At 36.6% G+C, this 13,287-nt stretch overlaps 1 protein-coding gene across 1 annotated transcript in view; it reads left to right on the top strand.

Annotated features, from left to right (window-relative positions):
• The window catches only part of CNGB3 (cyclic nucleotide gated channel subunit beta 3), a 158,610-nt gene that overhangs the window by 87,788 nt on the left and 57,535 nt on the right, over window positions 1-13,287 (top strand). The window contains exons 11-13 of the mRNA XM_060611518.3: window positions 7,118-7,259; window positions 11,722-11,881; window positions 13,127-13,224. Coding sequence (XP_060467501.3) covers window positions 7,118-7,259; window positions 11,722-11,881; window positions 13,127-13,224 — 400 coding nt within the window. The remainder of the gene's footprint in view (window positions 1-7,117; window positions 7,260-11,721; window positions 11,882-13,126; window positions 13,225-13,287) is intronic.

The following is a 13,287-nucleotide window of genomic DNA, read 5'->3' as shown; positions in this document are numbered from 1 at the left end:
TACATGTGATGTGATTTCATTTGTGTGAAATTCTAAAACAGGCAAAACTTCATCTCTGGTAGAAAACATTAGAAGAGTGGTTACCTCTGGGAAAAGGAATGAGGGAGCTTTCTGGAGAGGTAGCATGTTCTAGGTCTTGATCGGTGTTTGGGTTACACAAGTGCATACATTTGTCAAAATTCATCAAATAATATACTTAAGATGTATTGTATTTTAAAAATTTTAAAATAACTCTACATAAATATCAAACTCTGGTTAACATATATATTCTAAAGCACAGTATTTAGAAGGAAGTGTCTATGGTTGGCAAATTACTTTGAAATGCATCCAAAAAGTAAGATGGATTCCTGAATGAAAAAGTGGAAGGATATGTGACAAAGCAGGTAGAATAAAATGTTCATAGCAGAATCTAGGTGTTCACTATAAAAAGTGGGTGCTCACTGTAAAATTCTTATGATTCTTCTGTTTATTTGAAATTTTTTATAATGAAATCTTGGGGGGAAAGTTTCATATCATGTTTGTTTCACAGAAGAATTTCTGTTTTCAACACTAAATGTTTTTTTATGGTTTTATGTCAAATTCTGCCTTAGTGTTCTAACTTGGAACGCTATATATACAGCCTGTTAGATAGTTCATGTATTAAATCAGCCAGATAGAATCTCCTTGAAAAGATCTATCTGCCTGGCATGTTAATATTAGAGGTGGACACACTTGACTAATTAAGCTAATCCTAGGAAAATCAATAAGATGCCATCTAATTAAATTACAAATCTTACCTTTGGTTGTGCATGTCTGAGTGCATGAGACATGAATCCAAAAATAAACTTCAAAGCATTAAGGCAGAAAACTTCCAATTAACATAGCAGACTAATTCGTAAACAACAAAAAATAGTTCAAGGCTAACTCTTCAGATTTGGAAAATCAATGCCTAAGTTTCACATTTGATTGTTATCTCCTGGCATTCACAAATAAGAAAATTAGAGAAAGTAATTCATGTATTTGTTCCTGCTAACATTGCAGTGACTTTGAAGAAGACAGTAATCCCAACACTTGTAAGGGAGATGGCTGTGTAGGGAGAGAATCTAGTCCCTGTCCCATTCTGGATAGTATTGGGTTCAATATATTTCCTTAATTTAAAAAGACCCACAGGTCCTAGGTCGGTGACCAAACTAAATCAGGTAATAGGAAATTATAAATTGGAATTTGAAAAGTTAAAATGCAATCCATAAAATTAATTCTGTACTTCTTCAAGGTGGCTCTCTTTGACATCCAATTCACTGTAATATTAGTAAGTCCAAAGAAACTTGCTAGAAAAAATTGCAAAGTGGTAATATTTTTATTCTCTTGGCACACTGGTTTCATACCCTCCAAAGAGTTAATTATTTTTCTGTTCCACGAGGTTTTAAAAAAAATACAAACTCATATCCTTCAAAAGGTATTGAATTTCAAAATGAATGATTTCTTTCTAGATCTTTTTTTGAATATTGACTTTAACTGCAGTTTGATTCTTTGAAAACCTCCAACTCCCTGCTGCTTGAAGATCTGAAAACTGTAAACTTTTTCACAAGAAAAGGACCACCCTTGCTCAAAGACTAAAACACGAGTACTTGAAGTACAAATATTTATGTGGCACACCTAGACAAAAAAAAAAGACAACTAGGTCTAGGATTCTGTAAACAGTACTGCTTTTCTGTGTCTACCATAGAAACTAGAATTGCTAGATGGGACCCACTAAATCCAGTGCCTCTCTGCAATAATATATGGAGATGTTGTATATATACAGCACATTTTTCTTTAGGAATTCAGTGGTATATGGAATATACCAAGTAGTATATCTAATCATGCACAAAGATTACAATAAATACACAATGAGACTAATACCAACTTTCATTCCCACTTCACTATAGACTCCATGAAACCCTTAGCCAAATGTAATTAAGTGAATTTTTTTTTCAAGATATGAAATTTATTGTCAAATTGGTTTCCATACAACACTCAGTGCTCATCCCAAAAGATGCCCTCTTCAATACCCATCACCCACCCTCCCACCCCTCCCACCCCCCATCAACCCTCAGTTTGTTCTCAGTTTTTAAAAGTCTCTTATGCTTTGGCTCTCTCCCACTCTAACCTCTTTTTTTTTTACCTTCCCCTCCCCCATGGGTTTCTGTTAAGTTTCTCAGGATCCACATAAGAGTGAAAACATATGGTATCTGTCTTTCTCTGTATGGCTTATTTCACTTAGCATCACACTCTCCAGTTCCATCCACGTTGCTACAAAGGGCCATATTTCATTCTTTCTCATTACCATGTAGTATTTCATTGTGTATATAAACCACAATTTCTTTATCCATTCATCAGTTAATGGACATTTAGGGTCTTTCCATAATTTGGCTATTGTTGAGAGTGCTACTATAAACATTGGGTACAAGTGCCCCTATACATCAGTACTCCTGTATCACTTGGGTAAATCCCTAGCAATGCTACTGCTGGGTCATAGGGTAGGTCTATTTTTAATTTTCTGAGGAACCTCCACACTGTTTTCCAGAGTGGCTGCACCAGTTTGCATTCCCACCAACAGTGCAAGAGGGTTCCCGTTTCTCCACATCCTCTCCAGCATCTATAGTCTCCTGATTTGTTCATTTTGGCCACTCTGACTGGCATGAGGTGATATCTGAGTGTGGTTTTGATTTGTATTTCCATGATGAGGAGCAACGTTGAACATCTTTTCATGTGCCTGTTGGCCATCTGGATGTCTTCTGTAGAGAAGTGTCTATTCATGTTTTCTGCCCATTTCCTCACTGGATTATTTGTTTTTCAGGTGTGGAGTTTGGTGAGCTCTTTATAGATTTTGGATACTAGCCCTTTGTCCGATATGTCATTTGCAAATATCTTTTCCCATTCCGTTGGTTGCCTTTTAGTTTTGTTGATTGTTTCCGTTGCTGTGCAGAAGCTTTTTATCTTCATGAGGTCCCAAGAGTTCATTTTTGCTTTTAATTCCCTCGCCTTTGGGGATGTGTCGAGTAAGAGATTGCTACGGCTGAGGTCAGAGAGGTCATTTCCTGCTTTCTCCTCTAAGGTTTTGATGGTTTCCTGTCTCACATTCAGGTCCTTTATCCATTTTGAGTTTATTTTTGTGAATGGTGTGAGAAAGTGGTCTAGTTTCAATCTTCTGCATGTTGCTGTCCAGTTCTCCCAGCACCATTTGTTAAAGAGACTGTCTTTTTTCCATTGGATGTTCTTTCCTGCTTTGTCAAAGATGAGTTGGCCATACGTTTGTGGGTCTAGTTCTGGGGTTTCTATTTTATTCCATTGGTCTATGTGTCTGTTTTTGTGCCAATACCATGCTGTCTTGATGATGACAGCTTTGTAGTAGAGGCTAAAGTCTGGGATTGTGATGCCTCCTGCTTTGGCCTTCTTCAAAATTACTTTGGCTATTCGGGGCCTTTTGTGGTTCCATATGAATTTTAGGATTGCTTGTTCTAGTTTCGAGAAGAATGCTGGTGCAATTTTGAATGTGTAGATAGCTTTGGGTAGTATTGACATTTTGACAATATTTATTCTTCCAACCCATGAGCACAGAATGTTTTTCCATTTCTTTGTATCTTCTTCAATTTCCTTCATAAGCTTTCTATACTTTTCAGCATACAGATCTTTTACATCTTTGGTTAGATTTATCTCTAAGTATTTTATGCTTCTTGGTGCAATTGTGAATGGGATCCGTTTCTTTATTTGTCTTTCTGTTGCTTCATTATTAGTGTATAAGAATGCAACTGATTTCTGTACATTGATTTTGTATCCTGCGACTTTGCTGAATTCATGTATCAGTTCTAGCAGACTTTTGGTGGAGTCTATTGGATTTTCCATGTATAATATAATGTCATCTGCAAAAAGTGAAAGCTTAATTTCATCTTTGCCAATTTTGATGCCTTTGATTTCCTTTTGTTGTCTGATTGCTGATGCTAGAACTTCCAACACTATGTTAAACAACAGCAGTGAGAGTGGACATCCCTGTTGTGTTCCTGATCTAACGGGAAAAGCTCTCAGTTTTTCCCCATTGAGGATGATGTTAGCTGTGGACTTTTCATAAATGGCTTTTATGATGTTTAGCTATGTTCCTTCTATCCCGACTTTCTCGAGGGTTTTTATTAAGAAAGGATGCTGAGGGGCGCCTGGGTGGCTCGGTCGGTTGGTCATCCGACTTCGGCTCAGATCATGATCTCACGGTCCGTGAGTTCGAGCCCCGCATCGGGCTCTGTGCTGACAGCTCAGAGCCTGGAGCCTGTTTCAGATTCTGTGTCTCCCTCTCTCTCTGCTCCTCCCCAGTTCATGCTCTGTCTCTCTCTGTCTCAAAAATAAATAAAAGTTAAAAAAAATTTTAAAAAAAGAAAGGATGCTGAATTTTGTCAAATGCTTTTTCTGCATCGACTGACAGGATCATATGGTTTTCTTTTATTAATGTGATGTATCACGTTGATTGATTTGTGAATGTTGAACCAGCCCTGCATCCCAGGAATGAATCCCACTTGATCATGGTGAATAATTCTTTTTATATACTGTTCAATTCGATTTGCTAGTATCTTATTGAGACTTTTTGCATCCATATTCATCAGGGATATTGGCCTGTAGTTCTCTTTTTTTACTGGGTCTCTGTCTGGTTTAGGAATCAAAGTAATACTGGCTTCATAGAATGAGTCTGGAAGTTTTCCTTCCCTTTCTATTTCTTGGAATAGCTTGAGAAGGATAGGTATTATCTCTGCTTTAAACGTCTGGTAGAACTCCCCTGGGAAGCCATCTGGTCCTGGACTCTTATTTATTGGGAGATTTTTGATAACTGATCCAATTTCTTCGCTGGTTATGGGTCTGTTCAAACTTTCTATTTCCTCCTGGTTGAGTTTTGGAAGTATGTGGGTGTTTAGGAATTTGTCCATTTCTTCCAGGTTGTCCAGTTTGTTGGCATATAATTTTTCATAGTATTCCCTGATAATTGCTTGTATTTCTGAGGGATTGGTTGTAATCATTCCATTTTCATTCATGATGTTATCTATTTGGATCATCTCCCTTTTCTTTTTGAGAAGCCTGGCTAGAGGTTTATCAATCTTGTTTATTTTTTCAAAAAACCAACTCCTGGTTTCATTGATCTGCTCTACCGTTTTTTTAGATTCTATATTGTTTATTTCTGCTCTGATCTTTATTATTTCTCTTCTTCTGCTGGGTTTAGGCTGCCTTTGCTGTTCTGCTTCTATTTCCTTTAAGTGTGCTGTTAGATTTTGTATTTGGGATTTTTCTTGTTTCTTGAGATAGGCCTGGATTACAATGTATTTTCCTCTCAGGACTGCCTTCGCTGCATCCCAAAGCGTTTGGATTGTTGTATTTTCATTTTTGTTTGTTTCCATATATTTTTTAATTTCTTCTCTAATTGCCTGGTTGACCCATTCATTCTTTAGTAGGGTGTTCTTTAACCTCCATGCTTTTGGAGGTTTTCCAGACTTTTCCCTGTGGTTGATTTCAAGCTTCATAGCATTGTGGTCTGAAAGTATGCATGGTATGATCTCAATTCTTGTATACTTATGAAGGGCTGTTTTGTGACCCAGTATGTGATCTATCTTGAAGAATGTTCCACATGCACTCGAGAAGAAAGTATATTCTGTTACTTTGGGATGCAGAGTTCTAAATATATCTGTCAAGTCCATCTGATCCAATGTATCATTCAGGGCCCTTTTTTCTTTATTGACCGTGTGTCTAGATGATCTATCCATTGTTGTAAGTGGGGTATTAAAGTCCCCTGCAATGACCACATTCTTATCAATAAGGTTGCTTATGTTTGTGAGTAATTGTTTTATATATTTGGGGGCTCCCGTATTCAGCCCCAAATAGACATTTGTAGTTAAGTGAATCTTACATGTTCTGTCCTAATCTTTATTATATTCTTTTCTGTTGCTTTGATTCCTGATTGTCTTCCTATCTGGGCTCTTAGGATACCAGTCTCTCCACTTTCAATTGTTCAAGTTAAGTACAGAATCTTTATCAAGTATATTTCTAAACTTGACTATTATATTAATCAAGTATATTATTATTATTGATTTTCTTCAATACTAAATTTCTAGATAAATTACCTGTTATACCCAAGAGAAATTTCCCTTTTAAGATTGAGGTCCATCCGTCTCTGTCCCTGTCATGGTTTATATAATGAATACTGTAAGAAGATGTAAGTAGAGAAGAGAGAGGAGGAACATATCTGCTATATTTTCTATACACTACACTGTATAGAACACTACACTGTACACTATAAAAAGCTCTCCAATCTTTATAAATATCCTTGATCTCACAAATCACTAGTGTGGTACTTTAAAGATGCCCTCAAATTCTTTGCTGCTCCTCTCATTGTAAGGTGGATCCAAATATCCCTTTCCTCAACTTCTGAGTTATAAGAAACTGTATAGCTACTGTCAGGACTACTATGGCTCTGGGGGAAACCAGCCACCAGGTAAGAAGCCCATCTACTCTGACACTGCCATGGTATGAGGAAGCTCAAGCTTGTCATATTGAGAAGCTGCTTGAAAAAAGGATACCCAGCCAGCCCCAGCTATTCCATCTATGCCAGCCCAGGTTCAGACACATGAGAGAAGACATCTTGGGCATTCCAAAAAGATATAATGTGGAGAACAGAGAAACCCAGTCAACAGATTCAAGTTCCCAGACATTTGGCCTCAATAAGTCTGCCCAGTGACCACCAGTCATTCAAGTCACCCCAGCTGAGGGTCCACTCATCTTGCTGGGCCATCTCTGCTGGGCTTTACACAAATACCCAACCCAAAGGTTTATGAGCCCTAATGAAATAGTTGTTTTATACCACTAAATTTTGAGTTTATCTGTTTTGCAGCAAGAGATAAGCAGAACACCTAGTAAACACCCTCCTTAGGACTAATTATTTAGTCATTTCACTATGTTTATTGAGAAGTTTATGTTGGTACACATGGTATTTGCTAATGTTTCCTATAGAAAGAAAATCTTGATTAGGAGGAAATGTGTTATAATTTAGTAGTGATCTGTACTCCCAAGCATAGTGCTATTTTAATGTGCTAATAAAAGGCAAAATGGATATATTTTCTTTTCACAGGTACCTGAGATGCTATTACTGGGCCGTTCGAACTTTAATTACTATTGGGGGCCTTCCAGAACCACAAACATCATTTGAAATTGTTTTTCAACTGGTGAATTTTTTTTCTGGAGTTTTTGTGTTCTCCAGCTTAATTGGTCAGGTAAATGGAGATATGAATCTCTAAATACATAATACTGCTATTTTTGAAAGGCTAATAAGTCTTTGTAAATTTACAGAAGAAAAAAATCAATCTTTCATCTATTTTAATGAATTGGAGGAGGATGTGAATGAGCCAACATTGCCTTTGAATTTTTAAACCATTAAATCTATCAGAAGACCTGTCCACAATGTCAGGTTAGGCTCCCAGAGAAAGTCAAGTTTCTAAATTGACTTATTAACTTGGAATTTCCTGAAAAACCTTTAAAATCTCCCTTCTTTAATTAAACTTCATACATTTTCATAAAATCCCTGGATTAAAATCAACTTCAGAGGCTCCCAAATGCCATTTAAATAAATTTAATTAATAAGTCATTGGTTCATAAATGTTTACTATGGCATCTCTTTGTCCTTATTCTCAAGGAATCACAGTCTAGTAAGAAAGTTAAACAAACACAAATAACTACCGCAAGGTAGTTGGCATTTGCAAGGCATAGAACCCAGTATCTTTGTGCATTCCCAGATTCATAAGAAAAAAAAGCTGGACAACATAGCTTTTTAGAAGTTATACTTCCTTGGAAGGTACTTCATATGCCATATGTTTGGGAACAAAAAAGCCCCATGTTGAGATTTGTATGCTGGGTAGAGTTAGACAAATTCACAAAATGACTATTTGACTATTCCCACTAGATAAATTATTCTTTCTCATTCACCACACTCACAGTGGTATGAATAAATTGCATGCTTTAACAATATTTTGCAATAAAAGCTATTTTAATAACATTTGAAGCTGACCACAAGTAGTCAAAACTCAAATCCTACATCAATGAATATCAGGACCTGCTATCCATGGTAAGTACCAGAGGAAAGTTTGAAAGCTGTATTATATTAGTTAAGAAAAGGGAAGTTTTCCAGGAGTTTTCCTGGAGAAGAATGTATTTGCAACATCTTAATAAAACAGATAGGATTCAGTCATTATAGACAGATAGTCCAGTCAATCAGAAATAGTGTGTGAAAGATAGCAACAATATAAAACAAGTATGTTTGAGGAAATAGAAGGAGTACCAGCATGACTGGAGTGAAGGATGCTTGTAAATAAGGTTAGAGATGTACATAAAGACAAAATATTTTAGGGCTCTGAGTGTTAAAGATGTTGAACTTTATCTTAAAAGGCAGTAGGAAGTCAGCCAAGGGGGAATTTTGAACAAAGGAGAAATTCAGGAAGATTATCAAAATATAATATGAATTGGAGGAGATGATACTGTCTTTAAAAGTAGATTTTATTGGGGCACCTGGGTAGCTTAGTCAGTTAAGTGTTGGACTCTTAATTTCAGCTCAGGTCATGATCTCATGCATTCTTGAGATCATGCCCCGTGTCAGACTCTGCACTGACAGCACAAAGTCTACTTGGCATTCTGTCTCTCCCTTTCTCTCTGCCCTTCCCCTACTTGCATGCACTTGCTCACTCTCTCAAAATAAATAAGTAAACACTTTAAAAAGTAATAAAAAATAAAAAGGAGGTTTTATTATTATTTAGGTATGGTGAAGCCAACAAATCAAGAGACAATTGGCATTGATAAGATAGTTTGTTAGACAAACAGACTCAAAAGGAAGGGTCACAATATGCCAAGGGAGACACATGGGAAGCACCAGGGAAGGAGCAGGTTAAGCAGGGTAACAGATTTAGGATTGGCTAGTTTGGATAATTTTAGCAGGTTCTAGGATTTAGGAACTGTCTCTGTCTGGTACTTGGCTCTGGAGTGATTCGGTGGATCAGGTGGATAGTAGCCTGGAATATGAGAGCCCAATAAAGAAGGCTGTTGGGAGTATGGCCTCTACATTGATTACTTTGCCTATAAAAGCCCACTCACAGTGGAGTTGTTTGTGATCTCTCGGAATCAGCTAACTCTGGACAGGATAGTACCAAATATCAAATCATCAAAATACAAAAAATAAAAAAACATGGTTAATACCATGATATATAGGGATATATAGGGATATGGCAACTCCAGCCTGAATATGGTAACATCATGGAGAGAGAGACTGTAAAGGAAACTCTAGAAAATATTCAGGTTTGGGAAGAGTACACAAACAGTTAAAAATTGTAAGTATAGGGGCACCTGGGTGGCTCAGTCAGTTAAGCGTCCAAATCCTGATCTCAGCACAGGTCTTGATCTCAGAGTCATGAGTTCAAACCCTACATTGGGCTCCACACTTGGCATGAAGCCTGCTTAAAAAAAAACTGTAAGTATAAAATATCATAATCTTAGTGGCTTAGTCACTGCATCAATGACTGAAAATGGAAAGCTGGTTAATGCAATTAATTTGAACTTAAATAGCAAAAATAAAATTATTTCATAATTTCTCATAAAATTCTGTGTGAGGTAGCCACATCCCCTTCATTGCTGTCTCACTTTTATAGATGAGGCAACTCCAGTGTAAAGAGATTAAGAGGCATACCTAATTCATACATGTAATTCACACAGTGAAATGATACAGCCATGAAATGTTGAAAGTAATAGTAAAATCTAACATGTATTTAGCACTTACTGTGTCCAAGTCAATGTCTACAAGATTAAAAAATTATATCTAGTTTGAGTTCAGTTCTTTTGCTATATAGTATGTGGTCTTTGGACTAGCAGCAGAAGCAGCACTTGGGAAATTCAGATTTCAGACCTTACCCCAGAACTAAGGAATCAGAATCTACAGTTTAACAATATTTTCAGGTGATTTATATGCACATGAAAGTTTGAGAAGTGTTGCTTTACACACCACACCACACCACATCTGCCTTTACACTGAATTCGAGGTTCCAACAGGAACAGGAAGAAATATCAAGCCACTGAAAATGTAATACTAGAGCCTGCCACCCCCTCCTGTCACAAAAAAATAAGATTGAGACAGGAGGTACAGATTTGTGGTTAAACTTTCACAGTGACTAAAAAATGCTGAGGAAAACAGTTAAAAACAAAAGAGAGACTGGGACAAAATCCCCATTTATTCAAAATTCCCATATATAACCACACCAAGAACTACACCCTGGATGTGATCATCATATTTTAACTACAATATTCTAGTCTCTGATACAATTAATAAAGACTGGCATTTTCTTCACCTAATGTGGAACACATCATGAAATACATGTATTCTTCACCTCACTACCAAAACCATCATTGCTGAAGGATAGCACATAAACCATTCAGATTCCTGTCACTATAAATTCTGGGCCTTCAACATTGATCAATAATGCTTTTAATTGTCCTCGGCTCCCAATTTAAACTTTATTAAATTTCCCAACCCAACCCCTAACGTCCCAATTCTCACGGCCTTAGGTGAGTTGGTAATGTTCTCCATCTGTCAAGAATGGCTTGTAAAAAGGAGATCTAGTAACTAAGGTTGCAGAAGAACATTTGGAATAGCCCCCAAGGAGGAAGTCAGAGACTGAAATAGATGTATCTAGTTTGACTATCTGCATACTCCTCAGCAGATATTTTGATAAGAAGAACTTATTGACTCTAAAAATGGAAACTGAGGAAGGCACCACAATAAAAGAGCCATTTGAGGTAGACTTCAAAGAATGAGTAGTTTTTCCATAAGCAGAAAGGCTCAGCTACTAGAATGAATGAGCAAAGTCTTGAGAATATAAAAGCAAGACTCTGGTTTTCCTCCGTATTATAAACCTACAGTCAAAGCAAATTTACAACCACTTGCTTCCCTCTATGTGAGAGGAAGAGTCAAGCTATATATCTTTTTTGTGCTGAGACCTTAAAGATCAGCTTTTAACCTAGAGTGGGTTTTTATGGCTGAGTTATAAACATCCAAGAACTAAAACCTGACAGTTCCTTAAGTATTGTCACAGCAGTAGATGATGCTTCAGTAATTTCAGCACATTTCAACTTCTGCTGAATACTGTGCCTTAAGCATGATGAGATTTGATTTTATCTGTCTAAACAACACAAAGGGAAGTACAGAGGTTGCAATTTCATGATGAATTGAGTCTATATAGCCAGCCACACTGGATAGTCTTGAAAGATTCTTTCAAAGTGAGACTCACCAAAATGGACTAAACATTTTGCCAGGTAATTGCTCAACTTTCCTTGTATATCCCTTGAATAAGCATAAGCTGTATAATTTTTAAAATATCAACCAACATCTTTTCAGTAATATACAAGTTTGCAAAGAAGATTGTGTGCAGATGCATGCATTATGTGACTGAATCCTCCCAAAAACTTCACATGGTAAGATGGGTCCTATTGTTGTATGTATGGGGTCAAAAGGAGGATATGATTTGCCCATTTTTTTATGTGAATGATTGAAATTAAGACCCAATATCAGTGTGTTAAAAATCTAGTAGTTAGTGCATTAGAATGGAATGTACCTCATACAAACTCTTAATTCACCCGGGTTTGTAAAAAACTCTTTCAGTTCCTCTGCCAGGTGTGGAGTGACCATATTTGTGGTTTCAGATGCAAGATGTAATTGGAGCAGCTACAGCCAATCAGAGCAACTTCCGAAACAGCATGGATCATACCATTTCCTACATGAATACTTATTCCATTCCTAAGAGTGTGCAGAAGCGGGTTCGGACTTGGTATGAATATACATGGGATTCTCAAAGAATGCTAGGTAAGTAAGGCAGATTACTGATTAAATCCCTGTATAGCATGTCATATAATGGAAGTTCTGTAAGTTAGAAGCAGACACTAATTGGAGTTGAACAAAAGACTGGAAAACAACTAAATGTTCTTCAAAGTATTAATTTAATACAATGAGATTTTTTTTTCCTTAAATGCCCAGACATAACTTACTGGTTATGCAAATCCTGGAAGATCATCCACAGCTATTCCTGAGGACATGACAAGTGAGGAAGGGCAGCAAAAGGAGCAGTAACAGGTTCCTTCTTTCTCTCCAACTATAAATACTACTCCATCACCTTGGTTTAGGAGGGAACTAAGGACAAATAACCCTTGGAAACAAGGAGTTATGTTTTTATACAAAGGATTTTCAGATTTAGAATGAATATTGGAATCAAAATAAGGATATAATGTATCAATTCTTTTTTTCTAAATGGATGTAAGAAAACATAAAAATAATCAACTCTCAGAAATTTGTCCTATACTAGAGACTAAGAATGGGCAGATTTATTTATGGAACATTTTATCAGCCTGAAGGCCTATCATTTCATTCACATACAGACAAATCTTTAATGTATTCACATTCTTCATTGAGTTAATAAGCAAGTAAATAACAATAATTTGAATTTACTCAGCAATTTCTCTTTTAGATTCCATTCCAAGCTGAGCCACCTACCAATTATTCACAATTGAACAAGTCACTTACAGTCTGTCTGAGCTTCAGTTTTTCTGTTTCTTCTTTCTGCAAAGCAGGAATGAGAACACTTACCTTAGGGTTGTCACAAAGGTCACCTAAGATAGTGACAGAGCTCAGTAAGCTTTCAAATGCCACATGGTGGTATTCATTATGACTTGTCATCCCCAGGATGTTAGGGCTGGAATGTGTAGATCAAAAGACAAGAACTGGATCCTTTTTCCATCCAGGTAGTTCACTAGCCATTGTTCCATGATCACTAAACTTCATATCTAAAGTTTCAATAAACACAATGTTCTGAAACTATTCAGAGCTATTATGTCATTTGTAGTTAAAATACTATACTTCTCTTCTCTCATTAAAGTGATAGTGCTATTGTGATATGTATGTATGTCCAATAGAAGTAATAAAAATATAGAATTTGATGCAGCTGTTTATAAAAAGAGTTGGCATTTTGTTTCCTTAATTTAAAAAATTTTCTTATACTTTGGTGACTTTTTTTAATTATTCTGCTTGTGGGTTTATGTTTTTGTCTTTGCAAAGATGAGTCAGATCTGATCAGTACACTGCCTGTCACCATGCAGTTAGCCCTCACCGTGGATATGAACCTCAGCATCATCAGCAAAGTCGACTTGTTCAAGGCAAGTGCTTTTATAATTAAGAGAAAAACACCATATCAATTTCTCTGTAAAGTCTAAGCTCTT

This window comes from Panthera onca, chromosome F2 (genome assembly GCF_046562875.1).
Source record: "Panthera onca isolate mPanOnc1 chromosome F2, mPanOnc1 haplotype 2, whole genome shotgun sequence".
NCBI lineage: Eukaryota > Metazoa > Chordata > Mammalia > Carnivora > Felidae > Panthera > Panthera onca.
The sequence above is the reverse complement of the archived record's forward strand: the minus strand, read 5'-3'. Positions and strand labels throughout refer to the sequence as shown.